The sequence below is a fragment of the Gymnogyps californianus genome, chromosome 3, assembly GCF_018139145.2.
Source record: "Gymnogyps californianus isolate 813 chromosome 3, ASM1813914v2, whole genome shotgun sequence".
Classification (NCBI taxonomy): Eukaryota; Metazoa; Chordata; class Aves; order Accipitriformes; family Cathartidae; genus Gymnogyps; species Gymnogyps californianus.
Window position 1 is genome coordinate 12,335,890 of NC_059473.1, and position 26,831 is coordinate 12,362,720.

At 40.9% G+C, this 26,831-nt stretch overlaps 1 protein-coding gene across 2 annotated transcripts in view; it reads right to left on the bottom strand.

The window, feature by feature from the left end:
* The window catches only part of COMMD1 (copper metabolism domain containing 1), a 79,683-nt gene that overhangs the window by 36,810 nt on the left and 16,042 nt on the right, over positions 1–26,831 (bottom strand). For both annotated transcript variants that reach the window (XM_050894150.1, XM_050894151.1), the window contains exon 2: positions 20,625–20,906. In XM_050894150.1, coding sequence (XP_050750107.1) covers positions 20,625–20,906 — 282 coding nt within the window. The remainder of the gene's footprint in view (positions 1–20,624; positions 20,907–26,831) is intronic.

Here is a 26,831-nt window from a genome sequence, read left to right on the forward strand (position 1 = left end):
AATCTTAACCCATGTGGCAAATTTTTCTAGGATAGCATTAGCTAAATCATGGTACTAACCACTCTCCTACCCCGTAAGGAGTAGGATACTGTTGTACCTGTAACTCCAACATGATTCTGGAATCACAGGAGGCTTTGCCACACAGGGAAGGAAAATTATACACCCCCTGGTGCCACCAGCAATGTCTAAACGCAATTCTGAGTTGGTTCTGCTCTCACGCCTGTGGCCATGGCCTTGAGGTCTGTATGCAATGCATTTTCCCATGTTTTAGAAAATTCTGTTTCAGGTTTCAGAACAAGACCATTACGAATTGCTTCCTGAATAAATTAAAGGCCAGGCAAGTTAAGACAACATTGCATTGTTTTGTATTTCTACTTTCAAAGTAGAAGTACAAAAGAGTTCCTTACCAGTGTTCATTTGAAACACATTCCTAGAAGTAGGAATCCATTTGTATTTCAGTGAGCAGCACTTTTACACAGGCAGATTCCCATGTCAGAAGCTGTTCCCCTGAAGCTAAAGCAGTACAAAGGAGTAAGGCACTGATAAGCACTAAGCAAATCATTAAAAATTAGTTTCTTCTAAGGTAAATAGCATTGACATTGCAGCGAGAATTAGATATGCCTGTTGTTTAATCATCTTGGAATCAAAGCAATAAAAAAAAACTTACAAAAATTATTTGACAAGTACATGCAGGCAGTGTGACAGTGTTTAAGATCACCATGGTACCTGACTGCAACGCTGTCGCAATGACAGTGACAGCAAGCCAGAAATCTGGAGGTGTTTCAAATGAGACAGGCTCCAAGGCTCCCTTTTAGATTCTGATTTCCTTGGGTGGAAAAAGAAAGGGGAGGCAAGTGCACAAAGAAAAGATATTCTTGGTACTACTTACTGCAAGAGAAGACACCTTGCAACTTGGGGTGGGGGAGAAAGATAGTTATTTCCTTTAATACTCAGAAAACCTAGTGATGATGATTGTGTTCAGAGTCCCTGGGGATGAAACAACTCCAGGGTGATGCAGCTTACACTAATAAGCAATTCAGTACTTTAAAAACAGTGTGTACTCCCTCCCCTCCCCTTAAAACATTCCTTTAATCTAGGAATTATTAGAAATGAAATGCTAGAGGAGAAGTAAAATCTCTGAAGATACACAAATATAGTACACAACAGCATCTTTGTAAGTTTAGGATTGGGACCCATCGTTCATAAGCATGACATAGGGGACTAACCCATCTGACTTCCACATCCAGAAAGAGGTGAAGAAGTTCTGTTTCCCTGCACTCCTGTGAGGAGGGAGACAAACAAAGAGAGCTGTGGACAGGCAAGAGCTGCTATGACAAATATTTAATGCAAACAGTGATTTTGATAATGAACTAGCAAATGATAAGCTCTGCATTCCCCCCATCTCCATCCCTAACTGGCTGTATCCCACTCCTGTGCTGGGACACATAAGAATTATTATCCACGTGTGACATTTTTAATATGATAGAAATAAAAAATAAATCAAGGGGAACATAGATAGCATTGGTACTAACATAAGTAAAGCAGACCTCTGCATTTATTTCTAGTGACTACTGGATTTCCATTGAAATAACCAGATTTCTAGCCTTGCAGGAACCTCAGAAGAAATGCTCCCTGGGTACCTCCAGGGCCTCCTCCATCCTGGAAATTTCCCTCAGTGTCAGGAATTGATACTTTGCTCCCAGCACACCTACATACAGCAAGCTGGCAGGGGTGCCGCCTTGTGAGTTTGAACACAAGTTTCCAAAAAAGATAAAAGTCCATGTGCATGTATGTTTGTGAGGGGGTGAGTTACAAAAGTACCTGACACATTGCAATGACTCAAATCAGAGTGAAAATTTCAGAGGTAAGAAGGAAGAGGAGACAAAGTGAAGAGCAGGAAAAGCCAGAATAGCTTGTTATACCCAGATGTTTATGCAAATGAAAGGCTGCATATGAAACCAAATATATTCAGAATTTATCAGGGGCATGAAGCTATGTCATTAGCTTTGTAAAGCCTGACTTTTTCTGCCCATGAGCACAGCGCAGCACTTACTGTGCACGAAGGCAACTTCTCTGGTGATGCAACACACCCATAATTGTAAGACATTTTTTCTGTTTAGGTTCTTACACTATCACTTTAATACCCAAAAATACCCTGGAAGGACATGAAAAAGTCCTACTGCTTATCCAGAAATATAGATTGTATACATAAAGCACTTTGCTTTGATCCAAAAAAGCCACAGCTTTTCCTCAACATCTGACTCATTGCTTTCCACCTGGTTTGTCTCTAATTAGTACCAGCCAAGTCTAAAGTCTAAACACAAACCTGAAAGATAAAGATGCATTTGTACAGAGGAGAGAGAAACTATGGTCAAAACACATCTTCATATTTTCAAGTGTAAGAGATTTGAATGTGTTTGTTTTCAGCACAAAAAGTCATGTTCCATCCACTTTGGTGACCCAACCCTTGCCTCCGTCAAAAATATCAAGTGTCAACAGGATGCTGGGCTTTGCATTAACAATGCTTGTAGTGTGAAGTATGTTTACCACCGGGGAAAGGAAAAGAAAAAAATAAATATCTATTTCCATATGCAACATACAGAGCTAGTCTTCTCTAAATAAATGGACCTGTTTGTTCATATATGTCAATCTTCAGTTCTCAGAATTTATTTTCAAGTAAGTCCAACTCAAAGGTCTAAAGAGGAAGACTTTTGTGCAGGCTACAAACAGATGACAGATGAAGTAAGGGGGGGGGGGGGGGGGGGGGCGGGAGGGGGGAAGAGATGATGACCCTGATACTTAATGAGACATCTGAAGACTTCATCCAACACATGGACAGTCGATTCTCTCGGTAAATCTATTAAACCCTTTGATGGCATCCTGTTTGAAGCTAAGATTGCCACATGATCCACTAGTCCAATGGGGAAAAAACATCAGAAAGAAGAATGAGTGTCCTCATGTGCCCTAGAGCCACATGTCGGAGCATTAGCGTGCAGTATCATTTGCACAGTCTGACGTACAATTTTAATTGAGAGCGGTTTGCATACCTTCACGGCAACTACAGCTCACTTAAAATGCAAATATGCTTACTTTTAAGCTGCCCTCTGCCCAATTCCAGCACTATCACTGATCAAGTCTCCAGCGTAATAAGCCTGGGTTGTGTTCACGTGTATCTCAACTAGCAAAGCTGATTCTCAGTATAATCATCATCATGAACAAAATTATACAGCTCAGCTACATAAACTTACCACATAAAGATCATTATTTAGAATACATTAGAACATGCAGGTGCCAAGTAATTCCTTTATGTTTCATCCTTGTTTTTAAAGCTCTGATTTGATATTGCAGTTCACTAAATCCACAGAAGAACTACAGACAAGGAGTTTCACGCACAGTTTCAAGTGAAGATTTCACACACTGCTTTAAAAAAAAAAACAAAACAACCACACACAACCACAAGAACACAACTTAATCTATTCACAGCTTCCTAGAAAAATAAGCTTTGCCACAGAGCAAGAAAAATATGCTGTTTCCGTAACACAGCACTGGTCTCAGTACAATAACGTAGAGAGACAGCACGTGGAGACACCCTGCGAACCTGAACCTTCCCCAGGAAAGCCGCCGTACTTTCATGTGGTCATGGGCAGCTTTGACCTGGGACGGTTCATGGCCCTCTGCTGTGCTGCACAACTCCGATACAGGAAAAAGCCCTAGGTAGCTCTGCTGAAACGAAACAAAGAACCAAATTTGAGAGCGAGGAGGAAGCCAAGGGGATGAAAAGAGGGAGGAAAGAGGCAGAGCAGCACCCTGAGGGTGAGGGGGCAGAAGGGAAAAAAGGAGAAGCAGAAGAAATGAAAGCAGAACCAGCAGAGAAAGGCAAGGGAGAAACAAGAGGACTCACACACAGCGAGGAGTACGCTGCCACTCCTCAGAGGTGACCTGCATCTCAGGACCTGATGGAGTCTGAGCCCTCTCCAGGACTCTGGCTTGGGCAGCTCTGCTAGATCCTCCTACTCCCAACTGACCCTTCTCGAGCAGTCCCCTATTTAGCAGCTAACCCTGGAAATAGTCCCCTGTCTACCAGCAAACCCATCACAACTGATGCCTGGGCAATCTTCAAGCGATGGCTTATCATTTAGAAAAGCAGTGGACTACCTCAACAGCAAATCCTGCATGTCAGCTTGCCACACATTGAACAACCTTCTACAGACGTTCCAAAGAAAACAACCTTTCTCCCCTGTCAAAGATGACAGACGCTTCCTTCGACAAACACAGCCCAGTGCTAATTGTTCTATAATGTGCTTCCTGCCTAGCTTTCCAGCCTTCCAAAATACTCACTTTAGCCAAGAAAAAAAAAAGACAGCACCTGGCCAGGATGTACTTCAGTCACAGCTGGGCAGGCTCAGGTTTCCAAAAGCACAGGTGCATGACACCTATCCTACTACATCAGTATAAATTAGATTTCTCTCCATGATTGCCTACTCCCTTAGCTAAGCCCGAGATTCACCTTATTGACTAGAGTACATACAATATAATTGTATGATTACATTTCACTATGTATAAAATGCTATTGCTTCACACTTCAAAATTTGGAAAAAGAAAGACGTTAAGAAAAGGATGAGGCTGGATAATATATACACTCGCACAGAGCACAAGTCTCGGGCAAACCACTTCAGATAAAAGGCAACATTTGACTTAGGTTCTAACAACAGGGAAAGAAATGAGAAGCACTGAAAGCCATTTCCCAGATTTTGGATGGGCAGGTATTAATATTCTGCTCCAGTATACCTCCATCTCAGATTTTCTTTGGCTGGAAGAATCCCGCTAATATTTTCTCCAGTGGCTTATGAATATCACGAGTGTTCTGCCTTCATTTGCATGCAGCTATTAAGTAAACTTATTTGCCCACAGGTAAATGTTCTTGTGTGCATACAGGAGGTCCAAGCCAGGATTTTCTGCATGCATAATCTTAAGAAACTCTTTCCAACCTCATTCTTGAAAACTGTATTAAAGAACACGAGCACTACAATGCAAAATTACCAAAATACAGAAAATGTCAGGATTACAGTTGCCAGGCAACCTTAAATAACCTTCTGCCCTTTTGCATATGCACTGTAACACAGGCTGCCATGTCAAGATCCAATACTACTTATTTTCCAGCCGAACTCTATTGCAGGCAGTGCCCGGGCAATGAATGGGGTCTGTGTAGCAAAGCAGGCTCTGGTCTGCAGGCTGCCCATGCTCACTCACGTTGCACAAGCTGGAAGGTGCAGAGCGAAGCAGATGGGGAACTGCAGGAAGAGAAAGAAGGATCTTACAGTTAAACCAGCTGAACGATACCCTGGAGAACTGGGCTGTGCCTTTACAGGAAAGCCCGTGAAACAGCGGGCAAGTCACGCCAACAACATTTTTCCAGGTGGTCCCTCACTGTGTGTTCCCTGTTTTCTCTGGGCTCAGTCTGAGGCACCTGGGGTCTGGTTTGCAGAAGGACAGATGTCCGTCACAGCCGTGGGTGCGCAATCAGAAATGTACGCTGGCTATACCACCAAGGCTCAGCACTCTGGGAACTCGGGTTGAGGGTTTTTCAAACTGGGCACCAGAATTTGTGGAAATCCTTGTGTTTATGTTCTCTGCCCTCGGACTGTATCCTTGAAATAGGAATTATAATACCATCATAACTGATTAAAACTATTCATTTATGAGATTTTTACGGCAGTAAGAGGGTTTGCATAGGAGCCTCCAAAATAATAAATACTATTAAAATAAACCACGAAGAAATTAATAATTTTGTATTCAATGCACACTGAAAACGAATGTTAAATAAAGAGAGAATGAATGAAGAAGACAAATTACTTAGCAGCACCCTTTCAACAAGCCCCTTATTATTCTGGGCAGTGAATGAAACAGAGACAGTGTGGGAGAGAAAACAAACACACAACCAGAGCCAAGCAAAGGGCATAAAAGAAAGGAGGGTGCAGAGGAGCCGCACTCAAGCAGGGAACGGTGCCAAACCGGGAAGGCAGTGAGACGACAAAAGGAGAGCCCTGCTGACAACTCCCTGCCCGAAGGAGAAAGCCCTGTCCTCCGAGAGGAGGGAGGGTTGTTGGACACTGCTGTCACTTCTTAGGATGGGAGATCACGAGCCAGGCTGACCCAGAGCACAGCAAGCATTTGAAGTCGTGTGCAAGTTCCTGGCCGACAGCAAATTTCTCACACCCCGTTTGCACGTAAAAGTGCTTACAATACTCAGCCCTCTGGCCCGGCGCTCTGCTTGCTGCCCTGAGAGAAAGGTATGAGTTGAAATCTCTCCTGGGAGCCAGAAGAGCTTGTGGAGCTCTTCGTGTTGTCACGCAAACAGGGGGTGCAAGAAACGCACAAGAAGGGGCAGAAGGAACGAGGCTGTGTCGCAGGCTTGGAGCGCAGCATCACACCTCTGACAACTCCTTCCAAAAATCCTCTTCCAAAAAGCAATGACTGGGAAAAGCAACATCCAAAGCTCTTTGAAATAAAGTACTGCCTGCGCAGAGCAGAAGCTGATGGTTTAGAATAAAATACAAAGATTCGCTAAACGCAGTTTTCTTACCAGGTAGCTTCTGCACGAGGATCATGGCAAGCCAACATCCCCCAGACAACCCCAAGGCCACCGGGATGTGGCAGCACCATCCAACCCCACAAGTCCCTCAGGCTAAGCTCTCCTCCAGCAGCTCTGGGGAACAGTCTCCTTCAGAGGTGAGCGAGTCTTTTCGATCTCCGAGCTCTGTGCCTGGAAGAACAAGCCTCTCTTTTTAACCCCCCCCCCGCAATCTCCTGCCAAGAGAGAAGCTTCAAGCCCTTGAAACTGATCCATTTCTCCACCGTCTTTCAAATCCCTGCTCTCAGCTGGGGGTATTGTCTTTCTTCTGTTTATTCATCCACTAAGCTTGACTCTGTGTGTTTGCAGAGGAAAGTGTTATGACCCGAAGTGGCTTGGTCACACATCATATCCAGACCACGATGACATTTCAGTACTCTTGGATCACCGTTTATCAGTGCTGTTAACTGTCATGCGTAGCATTTGGCATGTTTAAACCTGTAAGTACTTCTGCTCTGCACACTTAATGCTTGTTTAATATGACTTTAAAAAAAGAAACACACATTTAAAAGAGGGTTTCTTTATCCTTTCATTTATATCTTGAATTAATTTTACCCCAAGGGTTTCGATTTAATGCAAATGCAGGTCTCTGTCACCCAGCAGCCTGCACTTCTTTGGCTGAAGGAGTTTAATGACATTCACTCGACTACTCTTCCCCCGGAAGAGTATAAGTGGAGCCTTTCTCTTCTGTTTTTGCTTCCTAGAAAACAAAGGCTGAGACATTTGCCTCACCTGCCCTGAGCTGAACAAAGCAACAAGGTTTTATCCATACCGTTCATCTGAGAAGAGTGGTTGTTAAGCCATCATTAATCAGTATGCAGTTCAGACAAAGGGTGGGATCTATCTCACCAGACTTCAGGCCCCTAGAGCTGAGCTAGTAACGCTTGCTTTCCTTCGGAGTCCGTGGAAACAAATTCTTTGAGGGAATAGTCCAAGACAGACACCTAAACTGAACCAGATTTACCACTCCCTCAAACAGTGTGGGTTTCTCCACGTGCTCACCAGTGAGCTCCGGGTGACCGGCTGGATCCAGACATGGCTCACTGCTCTAACTCCAGCGGTGGTGACCTGAACACCACAGGACAGCAATGGCAATGAAAAAAACAGCACGTTTTACTACACACAGAAGTTGACTGGATTCAATCAGTATCTTTTCTCTTCTAGTGGAAAGGGTCAGTAAGAAGAGAAACAATACAGGAAGATGCTGTTGCCAATGCCTGCACCTTCAGCAAGAGCAAGCATGTGAATCAACAGCTCTTCTTCACATCCTCACAGCAGTAGGTATCACAAAAGCCAATTCTGTCAAGTGTCGTGTTTGTTCTCGTCATATAATCAAGATATTTGTAGGCAGGAACAGGTTCCAGTCTAATTAAGTTTGATCAGACTTTAGCTTTTTCCCAGACAGTCGCACTTTATAGCCGTCTCTGAGCATCATGGTGCTATGTACTGGGAAACGCAAGTGCTCCATTTCCATAAAAGCAGGCAGTTTAAAATTAGCTGCAGATAACTCAAAATGACTGCTTAGAGCAGAAATGTAATTTTCTGGAAGGGGTTATTGGTTCTGAACATGATGCACTGCACTCATGATCTGTCATGCCTCATTACTTCAGACCAAATAAGTCGGGCCAGTGTAACTGGATACGTTAGAGACTCCCCTCAATGCCGAGTTCTTTTAAGATGCTGCCTTCCAGGCCAAAGCCTTAAAAAACCCCAAACCATTATCAAACTCATTTTCTCAGGTCCTGTGGCATATTTACAGGTTAAATGGAATTACATTTTTTTAATAGTTCTTAAAGCACAGCTCCACTTTTGAGAGCGATTCAACAGAAATGGAATCAATTGACTGGAAAGTTTATTGCCTGTAAGCATTCAAATATCACTTCAGAGGTTTAAAGAAATAGATATTATAGCAGCTTTGCATGTTCAACCAAAGTTCAGAAGCTGTCAGAGAATTTATTCTAATTCCAGTAGTAATTTGTGAGTATCTCATTTGGTTAGGCCACTGCAAACTAAATACAGGGCAAGCATGTCCCTGATTTGCATTGGCAGAGCTTAGTCATATTTGAACACAAGGAAACTTTCTTCTTTCCATCTTGTATCTGCCTATCTAACTCCACCTAATACAGTTTGGGAACTCAAATTACAATGCCATAATCTTCACTAGGTCTCCATTGGTGCAATTTATTACAATTAAATCACTAGGAATGTGACAACACATACAAGGAGGACTAAAATTCAGCACAGAGGTCCTTAAGTTGTGCAGGGTCAGGGTAAAAAGCACCAGAAACTTACTTTTGTCCTTAAAACAAGAGGCTTTATACTATCCTTGTGACTTAAGAGAAAAAAAAAGCCTGAAAAAGTGGCATCATTTGTATGGTTACTTTTAAAAGTGGGACTATATTTCAAGCATTTATTAACCAAATTAAGTATATGCAATTTAAATTATGCTTTCCTTGTCTTATTAACATATTAATGAATATACATCAGCAAGTTGAACTAAAAATATATCGAAGATTTGCATGTCTGATTATCTTTGTGGAGTTTTGCAACTGACAATTTGAAAGGAGGACAGAAAAAAAAAATCACTTGTGTCAAGGTCTATGCAAAATTACAGCTTAGAGAGGTTCCTTAATCAAAGGGTTGTTTTGTATCTTTTATAAGCTAAAATGAGAATCTCTTTCTAAATGAAGAGGACTTGCTCTTGAAATTATGTTCAAAGTAGTCATTTCCTCAACTTCTAAAGCAGTAAATAGGACAATGATGTCTTAACCAAAAGCACTGCCAGTGATCTCCTCCCAACCATCTCCTTCAGAGAAAGGCAGGGAAACTTATGCTTCAACACACTGCCTCAGAAAGTATTTTCAAAACAACCAAAAAAAAAGGAACAGAGGCACACAAGGAAACAGGGAAAGCTATTTTGATGATGAAATTGTTGTCAGCAATCAACTTCTTGCAACCGTTGAATGAAAACATAACTAACAAACCAGTTAATTTGTTAAAGCTGTGACTAAGTCGGAACTCGCTTGCTGTTCAGCTCTACTCCTCACTGTTCCCATACTTCTAGCATCACTCCAGGCAACTCAGCCAGCTCTGTGGTTCAGCTTGCCGTATTTCCCACCTAACATTGGAGAAAATAATTGGACAAATAATAAGAGAAGTATTTCAGTCATGTTTCTCATTAATGACCGTCATGAATGTGCGTAGCTGAGAAATTTTCTAGAAACAAAGAATACTAATGCTGCTAAAATACCAAGATTCCTCTGTTCTTGCAATCTTAGCAGGTTCCCACCTCCAGATACCATTGTAGATCATTTCCAAATCAGGTACCTTTTCCACACTTCTCCAGATTAAGTCTACAATACCAAACTCATCTAACAGCCGTGTCTCTCATTTTCTATTCCTCCCCATTCTTTGACGAAAAGCTGGCTCTTTGGAGAGGTTATCCTTAGCACTCAAGGAAACCTGCTTCACTTCTCATGTTCAAGAGACCACTAGCTAGGATTTAAAATGGGTGATCCTTTGAACATGTATGTGTAAATGAGCATTTTTTTCATGGCAAGGCAGAGTTCTCAATTTCTTTTGCTCAATTTTGCCCTCACCCTGTCCCTTCAACAAATTGATCCAGACTAAAAATAATTTGGGGAAAAAAATAAAAAGGGTGGGGAGAGAACAAAAAAATTTCATTTGGACTCACTCAGCCGCTTTAAACTCTGTAAATGTGTAACTACCAGGGTACCGCAATGGTCAGAACAAGTAGCAAAGGTCAGGAACTCTTTTAAGTCCACGTCGCTGTAAGACCTGTAACCTGAAACTACTATCTAAGACCCACATGTGATTTTCTGTGGAAGTTCTATTTACTGCCTTCCTTTTGGTCTATGTTTTTAACAAGATGAAGCAAAGGCCAGTGTACTAAGGTGCACCTGTAAGACAAATCCATTTAATACGGAGGTAAGTGAACCTGCAAATGGAGTTGAAATGTTTGAGCTTCTTCGGTGCAAACTCCCACCAGTCATCTGCTGAAAACCTGACCTATACAATGTGGCAGTTGGTATCTGCAGAAAGAGCCTTGTTTCCTACAGTCTCAATTCACTCCCTTGGGAAGGGGCATGAGCATGTCCCAAAATTTTTTTGCTGGCATCTAGAAGTCCCTAGGTACCGTTGCTAGTAGTATAAACTGATAACAGCAAGAACATCTGCAGCAGGAATGGGAGTTTGCTTTTATGCAGACACAGTGCTAGTATTCCAAACATTTCACGTGTTGATTAACTAAATTTCTGTACAGGGAGCTCATAATACCTCAGCATTAACGCTCAGTTACTGGCTGCCAAGGACAGTTTTGTACACCAACAAATTCCAGCAGCTACCAGCAAAATCCCTCTGTTAGAGATTTTTGTAAAGGGAATGATAAGAAGAAAAGGAAAGGAAAAAAAAAAAGAAGTGATGTTTATAATTTTTTCCATTTTTAACTAGGACAAGACATATGAGTAGAAGCACTAGAAGGATGGAAAGCCACAGCTTGCTAGAAATTAGAAGAGAAATATCTCCTCAATAAAAAGATTACACTGAGAACTGCCTACAAATTGCATTCTCCTGTTGCCCATGCCTTCTGCTGCCTAATGTATTAATAGAACTGTTCACCATGTGGGAATTCAATTCGTGAAGAAAGGTGAAAGAACAAAGCTGCTGGCAGATAACATACAAGCTGCTCAAAAGAAATGACACAGGTTCACTCTTCCCTCAAAAATCTAATACATGCAGAGAAACACGTCAAGTTTAATGGTACAGTTTGCAGTGATTTTGCTTTGCTACTGTGAACTGTGTTGGTTTTTTTGTTGGATCAATTCTTGCACAGCCAAAGCTGGAGTCCAGCTTTTATGAAGAGTGTGTGTGTGTGTGTATATATATATATATTTAGGACAGAATAAAGAGAATCCAAAGGATTAAGCAGCAAAGAAGGGTGTGAGTTACAAGTGTTTCTCCCCAATTACGTGCCAGCTTTCCAATTTTGTATCTTCTGATACCTTCTTCTGCAGCAGCTCTTCCTAATTAAAATAAATTAAGTAAGAACCTGTTCTTATTTACACCCCTGAATGCTAATTTTCGGGGATCTCAAGAGAGACCATGACAAGCCTGGAAGGATCTCCAAAGTGTTTTTCAACGGCAACGTGGCATAGTGTCAAGAGTGGGAAGGCTGGCCAACTGGCAAAACAACAGTTTTAAATGTACTTGGCCAGGCTAGGCCTGTAAAAACAAGATGCTTTGTCAGCCAGTGCAGTGGGCGCTTAAGTTCATAACAACTCCTTTTTTTCCTGAGTTTTCTAAGAACAAATTACTTGCTAATGTTGACATCCAAGTCCTCTGAAGAACACAGATGGCCAGCAACACCAGAGCTACAACACAAAGAGGGCAGTCACTTTGATTTGCTGTATACAGGCTCTCCAGCAAAGAAATTCCCCCTTTTTTAAATGTTTTTTGAGAATCATGCAAAACTTCTGACTTTTATTAAAAAGAAGCTAGCAGAGATTATAATTTTTGGTCCTTCAACCATGTTCCCCTTCCTTGAAGGCCTCCCGGGGTAAATGTATTTCACAAAATATATTTATCCCGAGAGAAATTAATTCAGAAAACAGAACATGTTCACTTTCACACCCAAACTACATGCTGCTGGTTTTACAAAAGGTGGGCAGTGCCAAAAGAAATCACTAACTCCTATATATTTACCCCAGGAGGCCTTACACCAGCAAATGCTCTCTCTGGGTCCTCAACAGTTGGCAACACGGCAGCAAATAGACCCAATCTTTGCATTGCAAAGTTGCTTTTAATAAGCCCGGAATCAATCACATTGGCCAAGCATGGTCCCTTCTGCCTCCTGCCCCAGGCTTGGTATTAGTACAATGAGAAATGGTGGCAGTTTTTAATCCACCTTTTCTATTTCAGTTTTATCTCACCTTCTACATATCTCCAAAGACCTTCCACTTCATATGTTAAAGCTCCATCTTTCCAAGCCTTCCACTACATTTCGCCTCAATTAAAGCCTGATTTTGCTGCAGTAAGGTTGGATCTCTGGCTGGCAGATGTGGGAAATGCAGAGCTGCTCCTCTGCCCTCCAGCAGTGACCCAGGCCAGGCTGCGTGCTCTGAAGAAGGCAGAAGCTCTGACTAGGCTTGTTTAAGAGCAAGGTCATGCAGCCAAACGGTGCCAGTCTGCATGTGGCATTTTGTGCAAATATAATGCTTTAATTTGCACATTTGCAGTCAGTCTCTATACAACTCCAAGTCCATGGTGGTGGGAGATTGCACAGACAGTGGAGTTGTCTGTGATTATTTACATGACAGCAGTAGTGCAAGTGTCACGTTGAAACTGCTCTGCCAAGCTGCCTCAAACTGAGCAATTCCTTTAGTGATGCAGGGTATGCAATTTAGGGTCTCTGAATTACCTAGTTAATGCAAAGTGATGAGGAAGCACAAGAAACTCATAACCATCCTCTAAGCTCATTAGTGACCCAGGAACTTTCTTATTAGAGAACAGAGCCAGAGCTGTGGAGGTTTTGAAGCTCATCAGCCATCTTTGCACCCAGCCTCTGCAATGTGTTCTCTTTAAACGCTGTCAGATTTTTTTGCCCGCCTCCCCCCCATTCAGTGTCACAGTTCCCAAACAACCGCTCTCCCTCTGCTGAAACCAAACTCCCGGTTTCCTGACCCAGAAGTTGACACATTCAGAATGCACTAAAGCACAAAGTACAAAAGCAACAGAAACACGCTCTTCGCTCCATCTTCCATGTGAGGTTCAGTGAATAGAGAAGGAACTGAAATGCACACAGGAACTGAAACGCACACAGGAACTGGATTAAACAAGGAGCATGAAACCATTCATTTCACCTGAAAGTCTGCGGGCTAAATGCTCGGGTCTGTGGTGGTGGGGACCCTGACCGTACGTCTGACCGCAGTGACTTTATCCAGCTTGAGTCTTGAAGATCCCAAAGCGTGCACTGCCGCAAACTCTCAGGGTAACCTACCCCAGCGCTGCAGGAATAGCAAAGGAAAGGTTGAAAAGTTATAGAAATGCTTTCAAGTAGGGGAGCCAGGATGAGGATCGAGGGCTGTTAGCTAAGGGTAGGTTCCAAAAGTGTACCAACCACTTCTGAGGACAAGGGAGCTGGTAGAAAACCAGGGTAAGGACTTCCAGAAAAGCCATGAGTGGACAGGGATAACATAGGGATGATAAGAAGGAAGAACAGGTCCTTCTGACTAACTCATAAATGTGTAGCGCCAGTTCCAGAAAAAGGTGTAGCTGAGTGATGAAATGCATTTGCTGGAGACAATTTTCAACAGACAGGTCTGTTGAACCCACCTGCCCCTGTCCCAGCCTCATCGTAGTCTGTATCCCAAGGCTGCAAGAGACACCTCTGGAGGGTGTTTCATCAAAGCCATACAACATTTTATTGCTGCATGAGAATGCCAGATTGATGTTAGATTGCAAAATATTTGTTGATAGCATGAGAGACATAACAGATGGCAAGTTCCCTGTCATAATGTCCAAGACCTCAATATATTTTCCGAGAAGGTAAAAAATTTCAAGGGTCCAGGACTGAATCTGAATTTAGGCAGATGAAAGGCAGTAAATATGCATCGTTACGATAACACCTATCTTCACACAGCTCACCTTCAATTAATCCAGAATTCTCCCCGTAATACCCTGAGCTCAGCTACAATCAAAAATATTTATGTCTCACTTAAATTATTCTATTTAATTACTTCAGCAAATCCAGTTCCAGAGTAAAAACAGTTGACAAGGAATACATGTGTGTGCGTGCACCTGCACACCCGTATGTGTATATACATGGCACAAACAAACAAGGATGGAAACTGTTAGTACCACTAATTGTAGAATATCCTTGCTTCGTACAGCATGAACAGATGAGTTACTCATGAAAAAAATATTGTCAAATATATACACTGGAAAAGTGACAAATCAAGTTGGCCAGTTATTTACTAACTCAATTTAATGCTCTTATCTCCGTAACGTATTACACCTAAAAATCCCAACAGCCACAAATAACAAAATTCTCTTCTTGTTCCCAAATTTCGCTTTGCTTTCAGGAGAAGGTGACAAAAATTGAACTGTCGAAGCAAAGGACTACAGAGTGCGCCATGCAGAGGATTAAGGAAATAACTGAGTTAAGTCCGTCAACTGTGTTCCAGTTTTCTCTGTGCCGAGTGACCCGTTGCCCTCTCTGGGTTTTATTTGCTTTTGCACTGTACTGCCTTATGTAACTGTTCCCTCCAGCTCATAAATTTCCAAGGTGAACAAAAGCTCAAGTGATTACTTTCAGCTTGGCCACAAAGGTGATTTTTTTCCACTAACTTCTACTTACCGGGTTTTATATTTTTAATCACATCAAAGTACTAAGCCCGTTGCAGTTAAGTTGATCGATTCGGCTTCTAAATGCCCACACTTTCCCATTTTTGACTAGAACGATATTTCCAATAATGTTAATAACTACAAAGATTAAAACAGATTAAGGCTGGAAAGGAAAAATGGTTTGGTGGTTGTTTTTCCTTCCCCTTCGCAGGCCAGGTTACCCTTATTTTGGTTTGGGTACCTAGAACTGCTTTTCTTCTCCCTAAGCATCGCTTTGCCCATACCGATATCCTACAAAAGGCGGTCTTGTCTTTTCAGAATAGATCCTACATAAAAAGGACTAGAAGTCCGTTATCTGAAGTTATTTTCAGCGATATCTCTGAAGCAGCCTGACCTGGAGTCACACAGAGGCAAAAGCAAGTGCAGCCATAATCCTTCCTCCCTATAGCATGAGTTTACTCGTGACGTTTTCTTCATCTGACCTTTCTTCAGCAGTGAAAGCTATTGCTGGAGATAGCCACAGCCTAGGGAAACCAATAGGCCCGTGCTTACAAAAATGTGCAAAACACCGACAGATCCTCAGTGGCATTCAGTCTGTAATCCTAGCCAGGTAATGAGATTTATAGAAACTAAATCCTAAGATTTTTTATTACACTGTGAAAGCATGTTCAATTTTAATATTTCTCAATGTGTGTGAATTCAGCTTATCATTTGTTTATAGCGCAGTTGATACAAATTTCAACCTAAATTTGTGTAGAATATACATAATTAACAAGTCAGAAGCAATTTTGATCTCCCCAAAGTTTACTTTGAGACCTATTTCACTCCTTCCCAGAACATTAAAAGAATTAAATCTTCATAGTCATACAAACTAAAAGTTGATGAAATTTCAAGCTCCAGACCTTCAAAATCCTGGTAGCATTTTACCTCCTATATATAGCACATGACAATTGTCTATGTTCATTATGAATTCTTTCTGCACCTGAATTATCAGAATTATTACCTGAATTATTATTATTTTCTCTGAATTACTAGGGTTTGGACCCAGCCGTTAGCAGAGAGCAAATGCGATATACCTAAGGTGAACTGTGAGCTGACAGTTCTTACTTTTTCAGTATCAGGTAAGTTCTTGCACTGGCAAAGGATCACTTCATCTAGTAAGTCCTTTCATCAGAAAGTATTTCTCTCACTGGTGAGAGTTTAAAGTGACAATCAAAATATAGTCAGAACTAGCAAATATTAGGTTTTCCATTTATCAAAAGTCTATTACTAATGCTTGCCTGTTCTTTAAAGAAAGATGTTTCTTTTATATGAAGATACATATCCCTGGTGATTTCAGACTTCAGAAAAATGATATGGAATGAGAGGCTGCTCTTTGCCCTTAAATTTGAAAGAAATTATCCTAATTTCTGAATTTATACTGTGGCTTTTAGTATTTGCTATACAGTAGTATTTACCTACCATACACTATTAACTAAGTTTTATGACACCTCTGTCAGGTAGATGTTTTAAGAAAGGAAAGAGAAGAGATATACAATGTTTTGGGAAAAAAACCTCCAATCCATAATCCTGATGCAATTTCCTCATGTCTTTCTGGGAAGAATCCTGCAGTGGAATCCCAGACTTCATGTTAAATTAGGGCAGAAAATACTCTTTGCTCATAAAACATGCTTAACATCCCATAAAACTCCAATAAAAGTGCTATTACATGGACTACCAGTATCTTAAACACTGAAAAGAAATGCATGTGAAAATACCCACTCTGTAAATAAGTTCAAGCATAAAAGCCAAGAGCAAATACTCAGGCTAATCTATGACATTTGATCAGTCTCAGATATTAAACTGCAAAATATGTAACGCTGCAAGAAAGTAAAACTTATTGGCAAATCAGCCCAGAATACTAGTGGGAAGAACACAGCCCCAAGGGAGAGGCACACCTCATAAGGAAAATAACATGACAAAGTCCACAAAACAAGTTCAAATATATCTTAATGCCAAGCCACAGTGCAAAACCAACGCATTTATTTTCTATTAATGACAAGGTCAGATATAAATCCGTGACTGAAACCTGCAGGTAACCTAGCATTGCACAGCAGCGACCGTTCACCATATGGAGCAGCGTTGATGCAGTGGGGCAGGAAGGGCACGAGAAGGGCGACTCTCCAGCTCACTCCGCTGTCCCTCCCGGCAGATTTGTGTCCAGTCGAAATTTCGTGCCAAAAGAGCTTTACAGTGATGCTCAGAGAGGGAGAACAAGATTAAAAAGGACATAAAGAAGGGGGCAGGGAGCTATAGATGTTTTAAGAGAAAGCCAGCAAGGTATAGAGATACAGGAGAATAAAACCATTGTGCGAAAGAAAAGATGGGTCTGTTCAAAAGGAAAGAATGAACTGGCAGTGATGAGCACTGAATATCATGAACAGATGAAGGCAAATGCAGGCTAAAGTGCAACTGCTTTAGGATTTTATTTTTAGTCATATTGTTAAAGAAAATGGGCTTTCAAAGCAAAGTACTTCATGGCTAGCATGTTCATCTGCCTTTAACCAGGATGGATAAAGACTACATCACCAGCATAAAGGAAACTTTAAATGTTGCTGTAAAATCTTTACTGACGAAGAGCTCAAACTGCAAGTTACAGATCCTGAACCAAACTTTCCAAAGTTTGGAGCACCAGTATCTCTGAATGTTTCTCATTAGAAGTGTTTTTAGGAGTACTTAGAGGAAAGGGTTCATTTTTTTCCTGTTACCAGTAATGCCAAGGATAGTAAGAATTAATGCATGCAAGTTGCAATGGAGTCTCAAACCCAGAAACATCTCTCTTCCATCAGAAAACATTAATGAAATTTGACATAATTCATGTAAACTTGGTCTACTGACATTTATGAACCAGTCCCTTCAAATTCCCCATTTCTAGCCATATTAGGTCTTACACATACAGTCTTTCTGTCATGAAAGAATTGACCGATTAAAATTCAGAGATGGCAAGCAGAAAGCAAGGTTACTTATTGAAGCAGAAGGAGCAGACGCTCCACCAAACTGCCTGGCCTTCTGCTGGGCAGAGATCTAAATCCAGTCCAGAGACACAGAGAAGAATCAGAGTGACTTTAAATTCTGGAAAGGTACATTTTCTACAGAGCATTTCTGTGCTTCTGTTGAAACATATGAAATATTAATGTCAATTCATTACACATCAATGCATTTGTATACTCCCCTGTTATCAAGTGTCCAAATGAAAACAGTCTGTTCTGAATAATTTACTCCTGAATCATCAGCCAGCTTTCTTCTACAAATCCAGGAGATCTTCACTATTCGCCAAATCACATCTATGACTGACAACCTTTTAGAAAAGATGTTCTCTCTGTTAAGTTTCAGAAAGGTACCAGCGTACGTGTATTTGATGTGCTGCAAAACTTGATATTTAGAACAGATATAAATGTGCTAACAATAAAGTAAAAATACATATAAAGGCTATAAAACATGACGGTTTTAAGTTTGTGGGCTGGATCCAGCGTGCAAGAACAACTCGTTAAACCTCCAACAGTAAAGTCTCTGCAACCATCTTTCCAGGAGGTCTATCTTTCCAGGAGAAACCCAAACACATGTGGGAAGAGGCTGAAGGCTGGATGAACTGTTCTGGCAACCCACTTGCTGGTGTTTTGGTCCCAGGGTTCCCCCAACTCCCCTGCCTCAGTGCATCACATGAGCATGCTGCAGACTGCCTCAGCCAAAAGCTTTGCAGCAGAAAACCTATTTAAACTAAAGCTAAAGACGAGGTGAAGCCACAGCACCTTAAAATGAATGACAATTTTGACCCAAGTGGTGACAATCCTAATTACTCCATGATTATTTCTGTAAGTACCGGTCTAATACCCTTATTCGCACTGATAGTCAGACTTGCCAACAGCTCGCTACTGCACTGTCCTCAGCAAAGGAGACAAAAGTTATGTCTGATGCCAGTTCAAAAAATACATTCACACAACCACTACCCTTTGAAATATGAAGCTGCATTGCTAAAATAATTCATTCTGGTTTTGTTGTGGGCTCTTTGGTAAGAGAAATTACATTGTGTCAGAAATGTCTATTCTTCCTTCACATTCACATCCTCCTTCTCTCTCTGCACAGGGTGGAAGAAATATAAATGTACTTGCTGATTGATGTTACCGTAATAATCCATTACCAGGGAAAAAAGCAATTTCAAAACAAGAGTCACTAACTACATAATTCCCTTATGAAACACAACAGTGATTCTGAGTTAAGGATTACTCTTTTTTTTTTTTTTAAATGAACATGGATATTTTTCCCATTTGCTCGCTAATGTACTCATTCTCGTATACTCACTGTAACCTTTTTTTTTTTAAAACTTTTTCCATTTGTTACTGATAGAATATAATTATTTCCAATCTCAAGATCCTGAGCAGAAAACTCCACTTTTTTTAAGGCTAGGAAAAAAACCTAAAAACACACACCATTATTCTATTGGTCACTGCAGAGATACACAAGTGGAAGGCGGAGGGTCAGCACTTAGGAGGGGGAAGCTTTCAAGGACTGAGAGGAAAAGTGGACTAACAGAATAACTTCAACAATATATACTGTCTCAGTAGGATCCCAGTTTACTTGTACTTTCATTCCGGCCTTGGTGTAGCCACACAGTTTCAGTTAAATCATTCAGTCTGCACAGGTATACTCCAGGTGTGTATATATTTACATGTATATGTGTGTGTGTGTGTGTCTCTGTGTATATAATTTTTTTTTTAGGTATACCTAATACAGGTATGCTTTGCTATAAGCTACTAAAATATTACAAAATCCAAAGAAACATACTAAATGTTAACTATTGACATCAAACCCCCCAAAATTAGCTCACGGTGTGATCTGCAGTAGCTACTGCTAAGAAATGAGGTTTTAAGATTCGCTAACACATTGCAGAGGAAAAAGATACAAAATTGAAACACATTTCCTGTCAGAAAAAGACAGAAAAATTGAAGATGGGAAGCCGTGCCTTTAGTTGTACATTCATATGAATGATAAAGATTAAAAAGAAATGCAGTGTTCAGCACTGATAGAGCTATATATCTCTTTCAGGCAGATAAGACTAGATTGCATAATGTGACTGGTAATAAAGATGTACTTGTAACATGAAAATAAGTGTTATGTAAAGTAAAGAGGAGTCTTTCCCCTCATATATCCTAAAATGTAAAGGATGCTTGATCATTTACAATTTTCAAACTTTATTCTTTTTCAGCTTCTACTTTGCAGATATTACCTAATTTTAGTATTTGATTAGGAAAAAAAAGACCAATCTACTTCGCAGCGCATGGCATCAAATATAATTTTAATAAAACTGCTAGTATGGCTGATTTTGCGTTTAATTTCTACATCCTCAGATTTTCCAAGCTTAACGTAAGAAGAGCTGTCAATACGTGTATGAAGATGTAACATAAGCAAAAATTGCATTCACCACCCAGAACGTACCTTTGTGTCCAAAGATGGACCACGAATTCAGGTACATTAAGGGCTTGGTGGTGGAAAATACACTGACTTGATTTGAATGCAGTGAATTCAGCAATAGGTAAAATCTCTCAGCGCATACGTAGCTAAAACAGATTTATCTATTTTGCAAAAGAAAGCTTACCTGCCCATTTTTCCCCAGTTCCATTTCAACTATTGCAACAGGAGTGTTTATCTGATCGACGTGTCTTGACTGTGACTTCAGATCCACTCGCCAGTTCATGTTTTTCAAGACATTATCCCAACGGCTTTGATTGATCAGGCTCTCGTGGATCTTTATTCGGTGGTTCTTCCAGAATTTTGCAATGACTGCAGCTTGATCTGAGGTGATGCCACCTTGTTTTTTGGTTTGGGCGGTGAGAAAAGCCTCCAGTTGATTCAAATCCATGTCCGCTGAAGCAATTGACTGTAGGGAAAATAAGAGGAGTAAAAGGGAAAAGCTTGCTCAAAAATACTCTTTAACAGCCTACCAAAAGGTCACATCTTTAGGGTTTTACAAATATCAGATTTTAAAGGGCTAGTGCAAACAAATCTGGGTTATGAAATAACCTGACAACTTTCATTAAAACTCAATTTGCAAGTGCCTACCACTGATCCCAGATACCTGCCCCCGGACAGCTGGAGGGTAATGGATTGGTAACGGTCATGAGGAAACTGGGAACCCCTTTGGGAATGAAGTACTGGTACAGGACGAGGCTTCTCACTGTCTGCCTGGCCCTTTCCCCCAGTACGCCCTATGGGTCACTGCTGGGAACACTGGGTCAGGGGCTTGGCATGGGACTGCTGTTCTGATGGTCTATTAAACAGGAAAGCTGGGGCAAACAGAGCATGCCCCTGGCCAAGGCTGAAAACAAGTGAGGAGACATCCCAGCTCACTGCAACATCCACAGCTTCATCTGCCACCTCCACACCGCAGACAAGGAAGCAGAACTAGTAAATGCTGCACCAGTAAAGCAGAGTCTGCAGCACTGGCCACAGTGGTGTGCTGGCTGCAGCAGCAAGAGCGCGAGTCTTCCAAAGGAGAGTCCATGGAGCAATCCTTAAAAATGCAACCACAGCTTCTTCCGAAGCATCAGTGGACTCTGTCAGGCTAAATACTGTATTTGTGTTTTGCAAGGGGGTATAAGGTATCATTTACTCCTCCTCCCTGCACAGCAACAGAAATGATTCTTCCCAAACCCCTTTTTTAATAGATACCCAGTTTTCCCACCTATTTTTCCAAAGCTGATAATCCTACAGCCTCAAATTTGCATTGCCTAACTAGCAATGGTTGCTAAATACTGCTGTGAAGGGAGGAGAGGATGGGAGGTGGAGAGAGGAAACTGTGGCTAAGTTTCCCCATCGTAGTTTCAAGCAGACGCTTTTGCTTCATTCTCACCCAAAATGGATGCAGCTTATTCTAAATGAACATGCCACCTCCAAGCACATGCCGATAGGGAGCACAGCAAGGTGAAGCGCAGCCAACGCTGCCATCCTTAGGATTTGCCTCAATTTAATTTTCCTTGACATGGTATTCCTACTGCTGTACACCATACATTCAGGGAAATAACGATCTCGCTCTTGTTAGCCAAGGGGGTGACACCATGTGGCTTTTGGCCGGACGCACACTGTGTGCTTCACATTGCTTGTCTGCAAAATTGGGTATCGCTCATCTAAAAACTGAGGGGTTAGCACTCTGTGAGCTGGCCGAGGATGTGAGACCTGCTGCTTCATTGGTGATGAACCAAAACTGTCAGTGGGGTGAGCTACCAGGAGGCTTTGCCGCCTTCCTCTAGACCAGACAGATGTCAAAGCACGCGATCTTAGTCACATCAGGAGCGGCCTGAAACGAAACAGCAGGTAAAATAAGCCCCACAAGAACTAACCCAAACCAAAAAGCTCGCGCATCACGCAAGCCACGGAGAACAGCGGCAGATTTGCTGCTTTCAAGGGAGTAAAGCCAACACTGCGACGTGCTCAACTTGCAGCAGATACACCACATCCTCCTTACCTTGAATTTTTTCCAAGAGAAAAGCAAACCAGAAACACCCCCACCCGCCAAAAGCCCCAACAAACAACTTGTGATCTACAATGGTTAGCTGCCTTTTATTATCCAGTGTAGAAGATCTTTCTCCTGAAGCTTTTTTAGTATTTTTTTTAAGAGGGGTGCACTGCCTTCCCTCGCTCTCGCAATGCATCAGCTGCCATCTGTTACGTGATCGGGAAAAGAAATGGCAATCCACACTAGAAGTAACCGCTCGGCTGTATCAGTGTTCCAGCTTAATAGGAGTATCTGCCAATTTATTATAAAATTTGAGATGCCTAGTGCACCGCTGTGTCTTTTCTACAGGGCATTCACTGTATCTGTATATATCGTTTGCTTTTATCATGAAGCTACTTAAGAGGTAATTATCCTGTAATATCTAATTATGCTGTAAGTGAAAAAAGCACTTCATTTTCAAAAGAAAAGCTATTTAGACTTACAGTCCTCTCCTACATCCACGTCCTACATGAACAGGACTGTTAATACGCTGTTACTAGAACAGCAGTGTGGAATAGTTTGTTTTAATTTTTCACATCACTACATCTGTGTGGGGATCTGTTTGCATGTTGTGTGACACCACCTACCGCTTATATATACCTTTTGTGTTGGTTTATGTGAACAGGAGGAGGAATAGAGGTCAATCAACAACCCCAGACCCCAGCACCTTATGTAAGCCCTGTCAAGACCAAGATCAAGTTGAGATGCAGACTTTCTTCTCAGTTCAGCTGTGCAGAAAATTGCCTTCTGTTTTATTCCTGCACAGGAACCAAGAACATAAGCTGCATCCTCTGCACTGAATGAAGCAAAGGTGTCATGGAGAAACATCTAATCTGCATTAAATGTGAACCTAATGCAGATTCACTGGATCAAATAACCAGGTAACCCTTTTCTAGGCTTGACTTTATAACCTTCAAACATTTCACATTTGTAATTCTTCGGATTTTTTTAACCTCACCTCCTTCAAAACAACTCTTTTCGCAAGATGCAGCAAGATTTCTGGCAGTGCTTTGCTAAGCTGATAAAACACACACGCAAAGTTCCTTATTGTGCTTGACACATGATATAAATCTGACTTCGAAGTGTATCTGAAAGAGGAAGCTTATGACCCAGCTTGCAGTTTCAAGCATAAGGAAGACAAAACACTATTACTAGGGCTTTTACAGGACAGTTAAACTTGCCTGTTTGGCAAAAATCAATGGATTGACGATTAGTTAAGATCCGGCGCGAGCTACATTTAAAAACTCTGTATGTTCATGTACTATAAGCACCCTGACATAGCTTGCTACCAAAATACTATCACATAAAACAGAGGAAGGAAACCATGTATCATAATTAGCAATCATTTATCTCTCTCATACAGATACATGTGCACATGTACACACAATATAGATCACTCTATACTGTACATGTACACAGCTAAGAAATCAGAAGATAACGACCATACTGTATTTTGGTGGAATATTTATCAGATAATGCGTGCTTTAAATGATATACCGCTATCGCCCATCATTGAAACTAAAATCTCTCTCAGGTTGGAAATACAACTATTTAAAAACTCCTTTAAAAAAAAAAAAAAATTTTAATTGGAAGTGGGTTGTCCTGGGTTTGGCTGGGATAGAGTTAATTTTCTTCCTAGTAGCTGCTATAGTGTTATGTTTTGGATTTAGTATGAGGATAATGTTGTTAACACACTGATGTTTTTAGTCCTTGCTAAGTAATGTTTATACTAAGTCAAGGATTTTTCAGCTTCTCATGCCCAGCCAGCAAGAAGGCTGGAGGGGCACAAGAAGCTGGGAGGGGACACAGCCAGGACAGCTGACCCAAACTGGCCAAAGGAATATTCCATACCATATGACCTCATGCCCAGTATATAAACTGGGGGGAGTTGGTCAGGAGGGGCAGATCGCTGCTCAGGAACTAACTGGGCATCGGTTGGCAAGTGGTGAGCAATTGCCTTGTGCATCACTTGTTTTGTATACTCTAATTCTTTTAATATTATTATTATTATCATCATTTTTTTCTTCTTTTCTGTCCTATCAAACTGTCTTTATCTCAACCCACGAGTTTCACTTTTTTTCAATTCTTTCCCCCACCCCACTGGGTAGGGGGAGTGAGTGAGCCGCTTCGTGGTGCTTAGTTGCTGGCTGGGGTTAAACCATGACATGGGTACAAACAATCAATGAGTTATATTTCAGTATAGCTGCACGAAGATATTAATGAAGACGTATTTTCTTTGAAATTCCTCAACAAAACCCACCAGCTATAAAGGTTTTCAAGTCACATAAGGACAGCAACTCATTTTAATACTCTTTTTCATCTTAACTTGGAAACATTTCACTGTGGACAGGAAACCTGATAGAAGTTACAAAGAATGAGAGAACAATTAAGGTCTTTGCTGACCTTCCATCTCCTTTATTGTATGAACACTTATACAACTCATTATTTAAACAAGCATAGTTCTACTCCATTGCACACATGACCACAGTTAAATTTCGGACTTTTTTTAAGCTTGAGGAAATGTTTTAATTTAACTTGGCAAAAAACTATATTTCCAGTCATATTCTGCACAGCATTACAAACAGTTCTTTCCATTACTTTTAACAACGCTCATTTATTACACAGAATATCAAATTACAGTGAGTGCACCTAATTGATATTTCTAAAGATTAATTTAAAGTTAAAACATGAGTGGTTCTTCTGTGCTTATAACTAAAGACAGATAAAATATATCTGATTATAGGTCTCCCTCGCATGCTTTTAAGGCCTAGGAGCTTTAGATGAGCATTTACCACCATCAGGACAATGACCAGCTGTTGTCCAGCTCCCCAGCAGTGATAAAGATGGTTTCACTGCTGGAATAAACAACACACACACATTTTAGCATCATAACTGCAAACTTCTCAGGACTTAAAGGTGTTGAAACCTGTTTTATCCATCAGCTCCTACAGCTGAATCACTGTCAGCATTGGTTCAAGAGGGATACATCTTATTAATGTCAATTACTTAGTCCAGACAGACCTTAAAGTGCAGGATCTACTGCTGTACCTTGAATCACTGTACTGTCTGTGACACAGGTCATTACATTATATAGACTTCATATTCTGAGCTAAGTGTGTGTACATGGAGATCCCACCCTAGTTGTTTCCCACCTTGTCTCTTTAGCAGTCCTCAATAAACATGCTTTTGCAATATATTATCACAGCCTCCTTTTTATTTACATCTCTACGCAGTTCTACAGCACATCAAGAAGTGCTGTGTTAAAACTATGACACCGAGGAAAAAAAGTTATGTAGGACCTAATTCCAGTTTTTATTGGTAATCTCAACTGATTTACTATTTCAACGTAAAAATCTTCAACTAACAAAAAGCAGAAAAGTTTTCTAAGCGTGTATAGAATCATAGCTGTTCTATGCCAGCAAGTAATTTAATTTACATTACTATGACTATTCACTCAAGTGACTAAGTAAAAAAAGCCTATTTTCAAAACTAGAGTCTGTAAGAGAACACCATTAGATATTAAAAATTTCCTCACATTAAGTATTTTGAGATTTGTTAAAATATACTTTCTTTTTTTTTTTTCTCCCTAGGAAGCACAGCTTATGGACAGCATGTCATACTACAAGCACACAAATCCTACCCTCAGCAACTGACTACGCTTTTCTTTCCAGAGGCTGGGCAGATGCTTTTGATAAACAAGAAACAGTTTTGGTTATACTGATTTCTCCTTGTGTTCAGCTTCAACACATACCCACTATGTCTTCAAATATAATTCAGACAATAAAAATATGACTTCAAATACTATTTCCTTAATGGAACAATATTTGATAATCTGGAGAGTTTTGTATTGGCTTAATTAGATCCATTAGACATGTGCCTTGGTACACAGAACAGGAAAACAGACTTAAATTCATTATCTCTTCTGAGAAATAAAGCCTGACAAGCATGCGATACTAGTGAGAAACAATTGGTAAAACCCACTGGGAAAAAAGAACACACTTCATTTCCAGAAATAAAATATTACTTGTCAACCATTATGGAAGAGCGCCAAGAGCTGGCCATGCCAGCATGTGTAGGCATTTTCTCCAGCTGACCCTCAAAATTGCAGGCTGCTGCCAGCCTATAGCACAAAGAAATCACAAGCTCAGAGAAACAAACAATTCCATGCTGTGTACCGTACTAACAAACTCGCCTCTTCAGGTTTTTGGAAGTGGGAGTGAGAGGCTATTCCTGTATCACAACCCTTGTAATTCGGATGCTCTTAGAAATATAACCTTGAAAACCGTTTCTCAGACCCTTGGAGCACATGCA